The 15,162-nt window shown below is 46.4% G+C and overlaps 1 protein-coding gene across 1 annotated transcript in view; it reads right to left on the bottom strand.

Moving 5' to 3' along the window:
* strn4 (striatin, calmodulin binding protein 4) overlaps positions 1–15,158 on the bottom strand; it is a 35,418-nt gene extending 20,260 nt beyond the window's left edge. Inside the window, exons 1-5 of the mRNA XM_084148365.1 lie at positions 14,716–15,158; positions 1,502–1,605; positions 1,315–1,391; positions 502–580; positions 177–371 (exon numbers count right to left, since the gene is read on the bottom strand). Coding sequence (XP_084004491.1) covers positions 177–371; positions 502–580; positions 1,315–1,391; positions 1,502–1,605; positions 14,716–15,006 — 746 coding nt within the window. The 5' untranslated portion in view covers positions 15,007–15,158. The remainder of the gene's footprint in view (positions 1–176; positions 372–501; positions 581–1,314; positions 1,392–1,501; positions 1,606–14,715) is intronic.
* Positions 15,159–15,162: the final 4 nt, after the last annotated feature.

Raw genomic sequence — 15,162 nt, 5'->3', positions numbered from 1 at the left:
AACAATACTGACAGCACATTACTGACAGTTATAGAAATTTGACAAAAATATGCAATATACCACCACAGACATACTACTGATCAACTTCACAGCGACTACTATGGAGACAAGCTTTGATTAATCACTGTCCACAGCACCCTACACCGAGGACAGGGGTATGTGTATGGGGGTCTCACCTCTTGATCTGCTCCTCTATCTGTCTGATGAGGAGTGACTCCCCCCCTGCCAGGGGCTCGGGGTCTGGGGGGGGCTGCTGCTCGCTGCTGGCCGGGGTCCCGTTAGCCTCGGGGCTGGTACGACCCAGCAGGGAGCGTACACGCTTCGAACGCATGTCCAGGATGGTGTCCGAGTAACCCACCTCCTCCAGGTACCTACACACACACACAGCGCACACACACACGCAAACCATGGACACACACGATTAGCCTCTTCATTCAGACTCAACAGTTCATTAAAAGTATTGAGGACAGTGCTGCTCTCGCTATGGGGAGGAAGCCTTACTTGCGCAGTAGCTGACGGCCCTCCTTCCAGGACATCTGATTGGCTGGCTCAGATTCGGACTCTGCTGGCCCATTAGGCACTGCGGGGTAGAGGAAGAGTCAATTAGAGGAGGAAGCTCTAATGTAACAGAAGCAAGCACCCCCCCCCCCCTCCCATCCCCTCCCCCCACCAAACAGCTAACTGGGACAGATGTGGAAACAGAAGCATGGGGAAGTTACTAGTTCTGCTTTAGAATGCATTAGATCTAGGCTACACAGTGAACCAATCACTGATGCAATCATTAGACCATCCAGACATTCTCCACAGTGAAAAGCCCAAGTCTGGTATCAAATATAGTGAGCTGACATAGAGGGATGCCGCGATAGTTTTACATGGAAAATGTTAACGTCTTCTGATAGCCTAGAGCAGGGATGTCAAACATACGGCCCGTGTGCCGGATCCGAGAGGTCCAATCCTGCCCACTGGTAGTTTGAGTAAAAAATATCTTATAATGTTTTTGTTTTTTTGGGGAGTGGGGGGGGGGGACGAACTCAATATACTTTAAAATTACTAAAACTGTGTAGAAATGATAATGGACCTACATTCATACAGTTTCTTGACCGTGTCCAGCTCGCTAATGATCACTGAAGTCAGGGAGCATCAAAAACTATGGCTAGAGGACTATTTTTTGCAAATTTGGACGTCGAGGAAATATAAACCATTTTCAGTGCCACCCTCCGGACATCGTTGAAGACTGAATGCGGCCCCCGGGGCAAAATGAGTTTGACACCCCTGGCCTAGAGCATACATAGAGTCTACATAGAGCCTGCATACCTTGTTCTGCCTCTGTTTCTGGTTTCTTCTCCCCTGGGCTCTGGTCACTGCCTGTCTTCAGCTTCTGGTGTTTGGACCTGCAGAGAGAGCGAAAGAACCACAAAATAAAGAACCACAAGATGGCAGTGTTACCCAAGCCCTACAGAGTGAGTGGGAGTGTGCATGTGTCTGTGTGCATGAGTCTGACCTCTCCTGTTTAAGGGCGTACTCCAACATCTTGATCCGCCTGACAAGGTCCTGCTTCATGTTCTCCTGCCCCTTCCGCTCACCCTGCAGGAACGTCACCTGAGCCTGCCCACACACACACACACACACACACACACACACACACACACACACACACACACACACACACACACACACACACACACACACACACACACACGTCAAGGATATGCACAGACAAACACCAAACATAACATTACATTGAATACCAATCATCACAACTGAATTGAGTATACCATTTCCCAGTTATCTTGAGTGAAGTTTGTTTGGACCATCTAAACAAATACAATTTACAGTGCAGAAATACTGTTTGTTTGGTTTCACAACCGACGTCAGTGGCTAAGTAGTGGGTTGTGGACGGAGCAGCGTTCTGTATTTAGAACTTCTCCTGACCAGGAAACCCTACCCAGACATCTGGAGGGGAAACCATCGTGAGGAGAAGAGTGCGTGTGTGTGTGTTGCATGCGTGGTCCAATTGCTCTTCCGAGAAAGCAAAACACACACTCGCTAACACACAGAGCCCCAGAAAAGTAGAGCAGTCTAAAAATGCGGTGTATATGAGGTCTACAAGACGCCAGCAAGCTGGGATACACAAACCGTACTCATGCAAACAAAATAATGTTACAGTGCTACTGCAAAAACGACCTCTGCTGATGGCGCATCACTTTGATTACTGGGACACGCTATATCTGTTACACTGGCTATTTTGAGAACACAGCATCCCCTGTGTGTTTCAGCTAGAACTGTCTATCTGGTTTAGCAGCAGCTACTGTCATGCCTACAGACTCCAGGTACTAAAATAGACCCTGAGGGGCACCATGCTCAGGGATGTGTCTGTCTGAGGTAGCAGGGGAGCAGCCAAGCCAGGTAGTGAAGGTAGCGATAAGGTAGATGCACTGTGTTGGGTGCAGCCAAGAGAGCAGAGCACTGGGAGAGACAGAGAGGGGGCATTGTGGAATGCATCTACCTCATCGTTATGTGGGTGGGGTTCTCACAGGGTTCTGTTCCTTCCCTGACAGAGGGACGAGCTGTGACCTGTCATTCCTATTGCATTTTTCTAACTATCTGTACACACACACACGTCTTCTTTACACATACTTCTTTGGAGTGTCCCTGTCTGAACAACAGGACTTTGTCCAATCCAGGGCCCCATTCAAACACTTCAGACATGCACCTTTCCTTCCTTCCTTCCTTCCTGGAAGAGCTGGACTGCGGACAGAAATAAAGTAGGAATTGAACTTCACCCTGGCCATCCAATCGCATACTGATTAGCAATGACCTCGTGAAAGGGAGGAAAGATGCATTTCAAAAGTATTGGAGCAGATCCTGAGTCTGGAAGTGTGGCCAATATAGGTGAGAGAAGGAGTAAAGATGTTCACCACACAACATGAAATGTTCAAGCATATACACTGAGGGAGGGAAAAAAGTATTTGATCCCCTGCTGATTTTGTACGTTTGCCCACTGACAAAGACATGATCAGTCTATCATTTTTATGGTAGGTTTATTTGAACAGTGAGAGACAGAATAACAACAAAAAAATCCAGAAAAAGACATGTCAAGAATGTTATAAAATGATTTGCATTTTAAATTAGGGAAATAAGTATTTGACCCCTCTGCAAAACATGACTTAGTACTTGGTGGCAAAACCCTTGTTAGCAATCACAGAGGTCAGACGTTTCTTGTAGTTGGCCACCAGGTTTGCACACATCTCAGGAGGGATTTTGTCCCACTCCTCTTTGCAGATCTTCTTCAAGTCATTAAGGTTTCGAGGATGACGTTTGGCAACTCGAACCTTCAGCTCCCTCCACAGATTTTCTATGGGATTAAGGTCTGGAGACTGGCTAGGTCACTCCAGGACCTTAATGTGCTTCTTCTTGAGCCACTCCTTTGTTGCCTTGGCCGTGTGTTTTGGGTCATTGTCATGCTGGAATACACATCCACGACCCATTTTCAATGCCCTGGCTGAGGGAAGGAGGTTCTCACCTAAGATTTGACGGTACATGGCCCCGTCCATCGTCCCGTTGATGCGATGAAGTTGTCCTGTCCCCTTAGAAGAAAAACACCCCCAAAGCATAATGTTTCCACCTCCATGTTTGACGGTGGGGATGGTGTTCTTGGGGTCATAGGCAGCATTCCTCCTCCTCCAAACACGGCGAGTTGAGTTGATGCCAAAGAGCTCGATTTTGGTCTTATCTGACCACAACACTTTCACCCAGTGCTCCTCTGAATCATTCAGATGTTCATTGGCAAACTTCAGACGGGCCTGCATATGTGCTTTCTTGAGCAGGGGGACCTTGCGGGCGCTGCAGGATTTCAGTCCTTCACGGCGTAGTGTGTTACCAATTGTTTTCTTGTGACTATGGTCCCAGCTGCCTTGACATCATTGACAAGATCCTCCTGTGTAGTTCTGGGCTGATTCCTCACCGTTCTCATTATCATTGCAACACCACAAGGTGAGATCTTGCATGGAGCCCCAGGCCGAGGGAGATTGACAGGTCTTTTGTGTTTCTTCCATTTGCAAATAATCGCACCAACTGTTGTCACCTTCTCACCAAGCTGCTTGGCGATGGTCTTGTAGCCCATTCCAGCCTTATGTAGGTCTACAATCTTGTCCCTGACATCCTTGGAGAGCTCTTTGGTCTTGGCCATGGTGGAGAGTTTGGAATCTGATTGATTGATTACTTCTGTGGACAGGTGTCTTTTATACAGGTAACAAGCTGAGATTAGGAGCACTCCCTTTAAGAGTGTGCTCCTAAATCTCAGCTCGTTACCTGTATAAAAGACACCTGGGAGCCAGAAATCTTTCTGATTGAGAGGGGGTCAAATACTTATTTCCCTCATTAAAATGCAAATACATTTATAACATTTTTGACATGCGTTTTTCTGGATTTTTTTGTTGTTATTCTGTCTCTCACTGTTCAAATAAACCTACCATTAAAATTATAGACTGATCATTTCTTTGTCAGTGGGCAAACGTACAAAATCAGCAGGGGATCAAATACTTTTTTCCCTCACTGTATATACAAAAGTATGTGGACACCCCTTCAAATGAGTGGATTCGGCTATTTCAGCCACACCCGTTGCTGACAGGTGTATAAAATCGAGCACACAGCCATTCAACCTCCATAGACAAACATTGGCAGTAGAACTGGAGTGAATTACGCTTCACCATCTGGCAGTCTGACGGATGAATCTGGGTTTGGCGGATGCCAGGAGAACGCTACCTGCCCAAATGCAAAGTGCCAACTATAAAGTTTGGTGGAGGATGAATAATGATCTGGGGCTGTTTTTCATGGTTCGGGCTAGGCACCTTAGGTCCAGTGAAGGGAAATCTTAACGCTACAGCATACAATGACATTCTAGACGATTCTGTGCTTCCAACGTTGTGGCAACAATTTCCTGTTTCAGCATGACAATGCCCCCATGCACAAAGCGAGGTCCATACAGAAATGGTTTGTCGAGATCGGTCTGGAAGAACTTGACTGGCCTGCACAGAGCCCTGACCTCAACCCCATTGAACACCTTTGGGATGAATTGGAACGCCAACTGCGAGCCAGGCCTAATCATCGCCCAACATCAGTGCCCGAACTCACTAATGCTCTTGTGGCTGAATGGAAGCAGGTCCCCGGAGCAATGTTTCAACATCTAGTGGAAAGCCTTCCCATATTGATGCTCATGGTTTTGGAATGAGATGTTCAAGTATCTCGCAGGGTCTATGAACAAACTCACTAATAATTTTGGTGTAGACTCTAATGTAGTGGGCTGAATCCTTGACTTTTTTTACTAACAGAACCCAGAAGGTGAGGGTGAATGGGTGCCTGTCATGGAAGCTGTCATCACCAACAGGCTCACCCCAGGGTTGTGTACTGGCCAATCCTCTATATCCTGTACACTGATGACTGTCGTAGCCAGTACAAGAACCAACACATCCTAAAGTTTGCGGATGACTCAGTAATAGTCAGTCTGCTTCATGCCGATCAAACTAGCCAAGGTCCTGTTGTTAAGGATTTTGTACATTGGTGCCACAGTGCTTTCTTACAACTGAATGTGACAAAAACCAAAGATATTTGTATTGACTTCAGGTGTCAACCCCCTAACCCTCAGAACACTATCATTAAGGGCCAGGTGGTAGACACTGTAGCCAATTATATGTAACTTGGGACCATGATTGATGATAAATGTAGCTTTGAGTGTAACACTGACATGTTGTGTAAGAAGGGCCAGCAACACCTTTTTTTGTGTCAGGAAACGGGCAAAGTTCCAGGTCGACAGGACCTTGAAGACTCTCTTTTATAAAGCGTACGTTGAGTCCTACCATTTTCTTTCATCTGTTGGTATGGTAACCTTGGTATCAAAGCAAAAAATGCACTACCTAGAATAGTGAAAGTGAGCAGTAAAATCACAGGAGTAGTCTGTCTGACCTGTACAACAGACAAGTGGTGAGGAAGGCAGAATCCATCCTGTCTGACAGTGCCCACCCCCTACACCAGGAGTTCCATGTCCTACCCTCCCGGTGTAGATTCCCCACTGTAAAGATTAAAACAGGTAAAAGCACTCCTTTACCCTTTACCCCTACGGCCATTGGCCTTTTGAATACAGGGAAGAGGAGGTAGGTAGGTTAGTCTGTATTAACTAGTTTTATTGTCTTGGTTGTCATTACATGGGATGATGAAGCTAATGTAGTCAGCATTTTTTATCAGCATATTTTGATGATGTTGAAGTGATGTTTTTGAGAATGTGCACAGCGCACTTCACTTACCTTCTATGTAGGCCTTACTTTATACTATTGCTGCTGCTAATGTTGATCATTTGTATTGTTATATTTATATTGATGGCTGCCAACCCATAATTGAGAGAATGGCGCCGGAGAAGATGGCTGCCTTTTTACAGCCCTCTAACCAATTGTACTATTATGTGTGTTTTTCCGCGTTATTTGTAATTTATTTTGTACATAATGTTTCTGCCATCGTCTCTTATAACCAAAAAGAGCTTCTGGATATCAGGACAGCAATTACTCACCTCGTATTGGACGAAGATTTTTTCTTCAACGAGGCGGCCGCGAAGGATATCCTACAGACACCCGACAAGGCCCAAATCCCCGTCAATCGCATGAGGAAGAGACAGATATCGTGGACGTAGGTCGGGGTGCCTTGTAAGGATCCGACGGCGAGCGAGTAAACTGCCTCTCCCATCAATCCTATTAGCCAATCTTCAATCATTTGAGAATAAATTGGATGACCTAAGATTACGGTTATCCTACCAACGGGACATTAAAAATTGTAATATCTTATGTTTCACCGAGTCGTGGCTGAACGACGACATGGACAACATACAGCTAGCGGGCTATACGCTACATCGGCAGGATAGAACAGCTGACTCCGGTAAGAAAAGGGGTGGCGGTCTGTGTATATTTGTAAACAACAGCTGGTGCACAAAATCAAATACTAAGGAAGTCTCGAGGTTTTGCTCACCTGAGGTAAAGTATCTTATGATAAGCTGTAGACCACACTATTTACCAAGAGAGATTTCATCTATATTTTTCATAGCTGTCTACAGTGGGGGAAAAAAGTATTTAGTCAGCCACCAATTGTGCAAGTTCTCCCACTTAAAAAGATGAGAGAGGCCTGTAATTTTCATCATAGGTACACGTCAACTATGACAGACAAAAGGAGAAATAAATTCCAGAAAATCACATTGCAGGATTTTTTATGAATTTATTTGCAAATTATGGTGGAAAGTAAGTATTTGGTCAATAACAAAAGTTTCTCAATACTTTGTTATATACCCTTTGTTGGCAATGACACAGGTCAAACGTTTTCTGTAAGTCTTCACAAGGTTTTCACACACTGTTGCTGGTATTTTGGCCCATTCCTCCATGCAGATCTCCTCTAGAGCAGTGATGTTTTGGGGCTGTCGCTGGGCAACACGGACTTTCAACTCCCTCCAAAGATTTTCTATGGGGTTGAGATCTGGAGACTGGCTAGGCCACTCCAGGAACTTGAAATGCTTCTTACAAAGCCACTCCTTCGTTGCCCGGGCGGTGTGTTTGGGATCATTGTCATGCTGAAAGACCCAGCCACGTTTCATCTTCAATGCCCTTGCTGATGGAAGGAGGTTTTCACTCAAAATCTCACAATACATGGCCCCATTCATTCTTTCCTTTACACGGATCAGTCGTCCTGGTCCCTTTGCAGAAAAACAGCCCCAAAGCATGATGTTTCCACCCCCATGCTTCACAGTAGGTATGGTGTTCTTTGGATGCAACTCAGCATTCTTTGTCCTCCAAACACGACGAGTTGAGTTTTTACCAAAAAGTTCTATTTTGGTTTCATCTGACCATATGACATTCTCCCAATCCTCTTCTGGATCATCCAAATGCACTCTAGGAAACTTCAGATGGGCCTGGACATGTACTGGCTTAAGCAGGGGGACACGTCTGGCACTGCAGGATTTGAGTCCCTGGCGGCGTAGTGTGTTACTGATGGTAGGCTTTGTTACTTTGGTCCCAGCTCTCTGCAGGTCATTCACTAGGTCCCCCCGTGTGGTTCTGGGATTTTTGCTCACCGTTCTTGTGATCATTTTGACTCCACGGGGTGAGATCTTGTGTGGAGCCCCAGATCGAGGGAGATTATCAGTGGTCTTGTATGTCTTCCATTTCCTAATAATTGCTCCCACGGTTGATTTCTTCAAACCAAGCTGCTTACCTATTGCAGATTCAGTCTTCCCAGCCTGGTGCAGGTCTACAATTTTGTTTCTGGTGTCCTTTGACAGCTCTTTGGTCTTGGCCATAGTGGAGTTTGGAGTGTGACTGTTTGAGGTTGTGGACAGGTGTCTTTTATACTGAAAACAAGTTCAAACAGGTGCCATTAATACAGGTAACGAGTGGAGGACAGAGGAGCCTCTTAAAGAAGAAGTTACAGGTCTGTGAGAGCCAGAAATCTTGCTTGTTTGTAGGTGACCAAATACTTATTTTCCACCATAATTTGCAAATAAATTCATTAAAAATCCTACAATGTGAATTTCTGGATTTTTTTCCCTCAATTTGTCTGTCATAGTTGACGTGTACCTATGATGAAAATTACAGGCCTCTCTCATCTTTTTAAGTGGGAGAACTTGCACAATTGGTGGCTGACTAAATACTTTTTTCCCCCACTGTATTTACCACCACAAAACAATGCTGGCATTAAGATTGCACTGAATGAGCTGTATAAGGCCATAAGTCAACAGGAAAACGCTCATCCAGAGGCAGCGCTCCTAGTGGCCGGGGACTTTAATGCAGGGAAACTTAAATCCGTTCTACCTCATTTCTACCAGCATGGTAAATGTGCAACCAGAGGAAAAAAAACTCTAGACCACCTTTACTCCACACACAGAAACGCATACAAAGCTCTCCCTCGCCCTCCATTTGGCAAATCTGACCATAACTCTATCCTCCTGATTCCTGCCTAAAAACTAAAGCAGGAAGCACCAGTGACTCGGTTAATAAAAAAGTGGTCAGATGACGCAGATGCTAAGCTACAGGACTGTTTTGCTAGCACAGACTGGAACATGTTCCGGGATTCTTCAGATAGCATTGAGGAGTACACCACATCAGTCACTGGCTTCATCAATAAGTGCATCGATGATGTCGTCCCCACAGTGACCGTACGTACATACCCCAACCAGAAGCCATGGATTACAGGAAACATCCGCACTGAGCTAAAGGGTAGAGCTGCCGCTTTCAAGGAGCGGGACTCTAACCCGGACAATTATAAGAAATCCCGCTATGCCCTCCGACGAACCATCAAACAGGCAAAGCGTCAATACAGGACTAAGATTTAATCGTACTACACCGGCTCTGACGCTCGTCGGATGTGGCAGGGCTTGAAAACTATTACAGACTACAAAGGGAAGCACAGCCGCGAGCTGCCCAGTGACACAATACTTCCAGACGAGCCAAACCACTTCTATGCTCGCTTCGAGGCAAAAAACACTGAAGCATGCATGAGAGCACCAGCTGTTCCGGATGACTATGTGATCACGCTCTCCGTAGCCGATGTAAGTAAGACTTTTAAGCAGGTCAACATTCACAAGGCCGCAGGGCCAGATGAATTACCAGGACGTGTACTCCGAGCATGTGCTGACCAACTGGCAAGTGTCTTCACTGACATTTTCAACATGTCCCTGACTGAGCCTGTAATACCAACATTTTTCAAGCAGACCACCATAGTCCCCGTGCCCAAGGACACTAAGATAACCTGCCTAAATGACTACCAACCCATAGCACTGACGTCTGTAGCCATGAAGTGCTTTGAAAGGCTGGTCATGGCTCACATCAACACCATTATCCCAGAAACCCTAGACCCACAAAATTTGCATACCACCCCAACAGATCCACAGATGATGCAATCTCTATTGCACTCCACACTGCCCTTTCCACCTGGACAAGAGGAACACCTACGTGAGAATGCTATTCATTGACTACAGCTCAGCATTCAACACCATAGTGCCCTCAAAGCTCATCACTAAGCTAGGGATCCTGGGACTAAACACCTCCCTCTGCAACTGGATCCTGGACTTCCTGACGGGCCACCCCCAGGTGGTAAGGGTAGGTAACAACACATCTGCCACACTGATCCTCAACAAGGTGGCCCCTAAGGGGTGCGTGCTCAGTCCCCTCCTGTACTCCCTGTTCACCCATGACTGCATGGCCAGGCACGACTGCAACACCATCATTAAGTTTGCCGACGACACAACAGTGGTAGGCCTGATCACCGACAACGATGAGACAGCCTATAGGGAGGTCAGAGACCTGGCCGTGTGGTGCCAGGATAACAACCTCTCCCTCAACGTGACCAAGACAAAGGAGATGATTGTGGACTACAGGAAAAAAAAGAGGACTGAGCACTCCCCCATTCTCATCGACGGGGCTGTAGTGGAACAGGTTGAGAAGTTCAAGTTCCTTTGTGTCCACATCACCAATGAACTATCATGGTCCAAACACACCAAGACAGTCGTGAAGAGGGCACGACAAAGCCTATTCCCCCTCAGGAGACTGAAACGATTTGGCATGGGTCCTCAGATCCTCAAAAATGTCTACAGCTGCACCATCGAGAGCATCCTGACTGGTTGCATCACCGCCTGGTATGGCAACTATTTGGCCTCTGACCGCAAGGCACTACAGAGGGTAGTGCGTACGGCCCAGTACATCACTGGGGCCAAGCTTCCTGCCATCCAGGACCTCTATACCAGGCGGTGTCAGAGGAATGCCCTCAAAATTGTCAAAGACTCCAGCCACCCTAGTCATTGTCTGTTCTCTCTTCTACCGCACGGCAAGCGGTACCGGAGTGCCAAGTCTAGTTCCAAAAGACTTCTCAACAACTTCTACCCCCAAGCCATAAGACTCCTGAACAGCTAATCATGGCTACCTAGACTATTTGCACTGCCCCCCCACCCCACCCCGTCTTTTTACGCTGCTGCTACTCTGTTAAGTATTTATGCATAGTCACTTTCACTCTACCCACATGTACATATTACTTCAACTACCTCAACTAGCCGGTACCCCCCTGTATATATAGCCTCCCTACTGTTATTTTATTTTACTTCTGCTCTTTTTTTCTCAACACTTTTATGTTGTTGTTTTATTTTACTTTTTTATTAAAAATAAATGCACTGTTGGTTAAGGGCTGTAAGTAAGCATTTCACTGTAATGTCTGCACCTGTTGTATTCGGCGCATGTGGCCAATAAAATGTGATTTGATTTGATTTGATGCACTAGCATTGTATGAACATCTCATGTGCTCCTTGCTGCAAAACTAATTGCCCTCTGGGACAAATTAAGTTGAAACCTGAAGCAAAATAAATAGCTGCGACCTGTAATAAAAGGGCATCAACTATGTTATAAACATGCTTGTTGAACATTGGCACATAAACCAACAACAGTCTTAGCACAAAGAAAGAAAGGTAGTTATTTAGCCTAAGTAAAAGCACTGCAGTACTCCCTATGTTCCCTGTATGGCCATCTCAGAAGTTGGCCTGCTGAGGAGTTCTGACTGACATATTTCCTCAGTCAGTCCCACCCCTGCCTCTGAACAGGGTCAAGGGCAGCTCTCCTTTACCTCTCTGCCATCCTCCATCCCTCTGAGACCCATCAGCCAACAAGTAGAGCGGAGGACTTTTCTGGGACAGGGAACTGGAGTGTGTGTGTGTGTGTGGGTAGCGTGCATGCTTGTGCATGTGTTTGTGTAAGTGCATGTGTGCATATGTGAGTGTGTGAGAGCACTTAAGTTTTGCAGAAAGTCAGCTTGGTGCATGTGTGTGTGTCTGTGTGTGTATGAGTGTGAGAGAGAGTCAGTGGGAGGAACGTACAGTAAGAGCCCAGAAGTGGGTGTGGGCGAGCGAAGCACAGTACTGTACATATGTGTGTCATGCATGAGAGCACTGGGCTTTTCATTAGAGCTGAGAGAAGGGCACTACGGGCCCCACTTAATAATAATAAAATAATAATAAGCCATTTAGCAGACGCTTTTATCCAAAGCGACTTACAGTCATGCGTGCATTCATTTTTTTTGTGTATGGGTGGTCCCGGGGATCGAACCCACTACCTTGGCGTTACAAGCGCCGTGCTCTACCAGCTGAGCTTCCTGCCCCAGCAGGAAGTGATGTCATCTGGGTCACCACTAGTCGGAGTGCCACTGATCTTGAGTGTCAATGGCTACAAAGCACTCTGTCCTTCTATTTATGGCAAGTAGTAACTGTCGCAACTGTGATCGCAAAGTTTAAATCTAATCTGACATGTATTAGCCAACTAGGAGTGCTGTAAATCCTTGATCAGTACCAACTGTATTAGCATAATGAAGTAAGTAGGACAAGAGCAGAAACTCTTCTCTATAGACTCAGTAGTAGTATATTCAGATATTCAGTAGAGAAATGACTTTGCTTGATTTGGACCCCTTCTACAGTTCTAAGGGACAGATATAGCCTAACAGAGCTGAGAGGCCTGCAGGTTTTATAGTAGTATCCCTCATCCTCTCCTTCTTGAAGAAATCACTGATCTTACCTGACTGAATAGGATTAAGCAATAGCTTTGGCCTATCCCAAGTCATGTGAGAAGTGATGAATAACAGGGCCTAGAGCAGTGCCACCTGTCTGTCTCCTGGCCTGTCCTGCTGGCTCTGCTCTAGGGACATCACACTTGGCCCACCCTCCGCGGGGTCGTAAAACAACTGGATGCATCCGGTTTTCAGGGGAAATAGAAAGAGAGCCTGTGACGTGACTTCCGCTTTTGGACGTTAACAAAGCGACACTCCACTGGATTGGTTGAACAGCGTGGAAGAGAACCTCCTCCTAAAAATCAGTATCTCTCGTCAGGACCAGAAAGAAACGCCTGCTACGTCAGGTTACACCTGGCCTAGCCAACTGCTCGGCCCGGCACCACCGCAGCCTGCCTGGCTGTCACAGGAGACAGAGCGCCACAAGTGTTCCCATTTAACGACCTGATTCAGCCCTAAAAAAGATACCACTGGCATACCATACACACACTGTCAATGTCACATACACACACGCACACAATCACATGGGAGGGAAGGCCAATTATGTTTTCCACACACCAGGCAGTCATCAATCAATAACCTTTGGTTTGAGACAGAGCAGTAGCCCAGATGGAACTGTAGGCTATTATTCTGTATAGTGTTGTGTGTTCTGTGTATATGTGCATGGAGGCTATGTAGGCCTACATACATGTGTTTGTGGGAGATAGTACATGTGAGTTACAATGTACAAGTTTGTGTCATGTACTGGCACATCGTAGGCTCAAGAGGGTTGGCATAGAAAACACACCAGGCATTGCCTTCTGTGTGTGTGTGTGTGTGTGTGTGTGTGTGTGTGTGCCACAGGGCTTTCCCTATTTTAGCAGCCACTGGGGTCCTCTTATTAAAGCTGCTGGGCTACTGTTTGAAAAGGGCACTCAACCGCTCCCCTCTCTCTCTTCCGGCCCGAGTTCTGCCGCTAATTGGGCCTGTGAAAACCAGACCACACACACACGCTCACGTTCACGCATGCACACACACAAACAGTAATCCTTCCCAGTAGAGGTGGTGGTGGTGACATCCTTCCGACTTCCACCCCCACACTGCTATAAGATCAGCATGGCCAGTTTGTTATGGTTCATCCATATTATATAAAGTTCCTATTTACAACTAGTCTATAGCCTATAGGATAGAGTGAGAGGGATAGTGAAATACACTGACAGCAGAGGAATGGTGTTGTTTTTCTACACATGCCTTTAGGCTACTGTAAATAACCAAGCAAACTCCTATTTCATCAGCTCATGTTCATTCAGCATGCTTATAAGCAAACGTGCTGACAGGAGAGGCCACACATGGGGAAAGCAATGAAAAAACACGCTTTGCACACCCCAGGCAGGCAAGAGTGAACGTGTGTAAAGGGCGGCAGGGACCGCATCACGTCATCGGCCTTTGTGTGTGTGGCTCCGGGATTTACAAACGCATTACTGAATCCTGCTGTAATTGACAGTGAGTCACTTGATCCACCGTAATCTCGCACAGAGAAAAATAGAAACCATGAAGGGGTTCAGAAACAGCGGAGGCCAACCGTCTGGCGTTAATTCTAACAGCGTTAATTACCGTTGGAGCAGCTCGACATAGCCTATTGACCCCACCTGTGTGATCCGCTATAATTAGACAATGTCGAATATATGTCTGGCTGCGTTTAGATCAGGGGGTGGCTCTGACAGTGACTGCGCCTCAATGTAACACTGCAATTAACACACACACCGATAATTGAAAGTTTTGTGATTGATGCAAGATATTAAGTAAATTCACAATCCAGTGTTTTGGACCAGTCAAGAATGGTGACATTTTAGGAATCCCCAAATATTGTGTTTGCTTTGATCACAAAATAGCGCGTGCGTCTAAGACACATCAAAGCTTTTGAACGGACGCAAATATAGCAACATTGTTTGAAGTTATCCAAGCTAAAATCCAGGAGCACAGGGTGAATAGATTCGTGATTATGTGGACAGTAATTCTGTCCGATTGGGGGAAACTATTGACGAGCGGTCGTGACTTCTGTGGGATATGGATAATGGCAATGCTAGGCTAGCTTTTTTCTAAATCATAGTTAGCTAGTAATAAATAGCCTACATAGCTATAGCTAGATAAGAACATTATAATTACCCTGAGTTCGTCTCTCTCGGCTTCCCAACGATATTTCTCGGACTGGAAGCGTCCCCATTCGAACTGGATAAAGTGCAAGATCCCAGGAAGCGATAGGCCTGCGTCGCAGTCTTGTGATTCCCTAGGCTGCGACGATCCAGCCATTGCCCCGGCTGCTGCTGCCGCGGCGGCCGCTGCTGTTGTCGCCTGCCCGAGTACTGATTTCGGCCCGTTCGGGTTGCGCCCCACGCCGCTGCCTCCAGAGTTCTGGTTCGTTCCCCCTGCTACTCCGCCGGATCTTTCCGCCTCCATTTTAGCGCTCGAGCTTTCGCCAGGACAAGGAGGTGGAAACAAGCAGCGATAATAATAACAACAACCCTGTCCCTCACAAACCCAGCACTAGCACTCTAACCTTCTTTCTCTCTCTCTCTCTCTCTCACGTAAAGAGCAAATGCAAGAACTGCTATG

Source organism: Coregonus lavaretus, assembly GCF_964263955.1.
Source record: "Coregonus lavaretus genome assembly, chromosome: 30".
Classification (NCBI taxonomy): domain Eukaryota; kingdom Metazoa; phylum Chordata; class Actinopteri; order Salmoniformes; family Salmonidae; genus Coregonus; species Coregonus lavaretus.
This window is presented reverse-complemented; position numbering and strand designations above follow the sequence as displayed.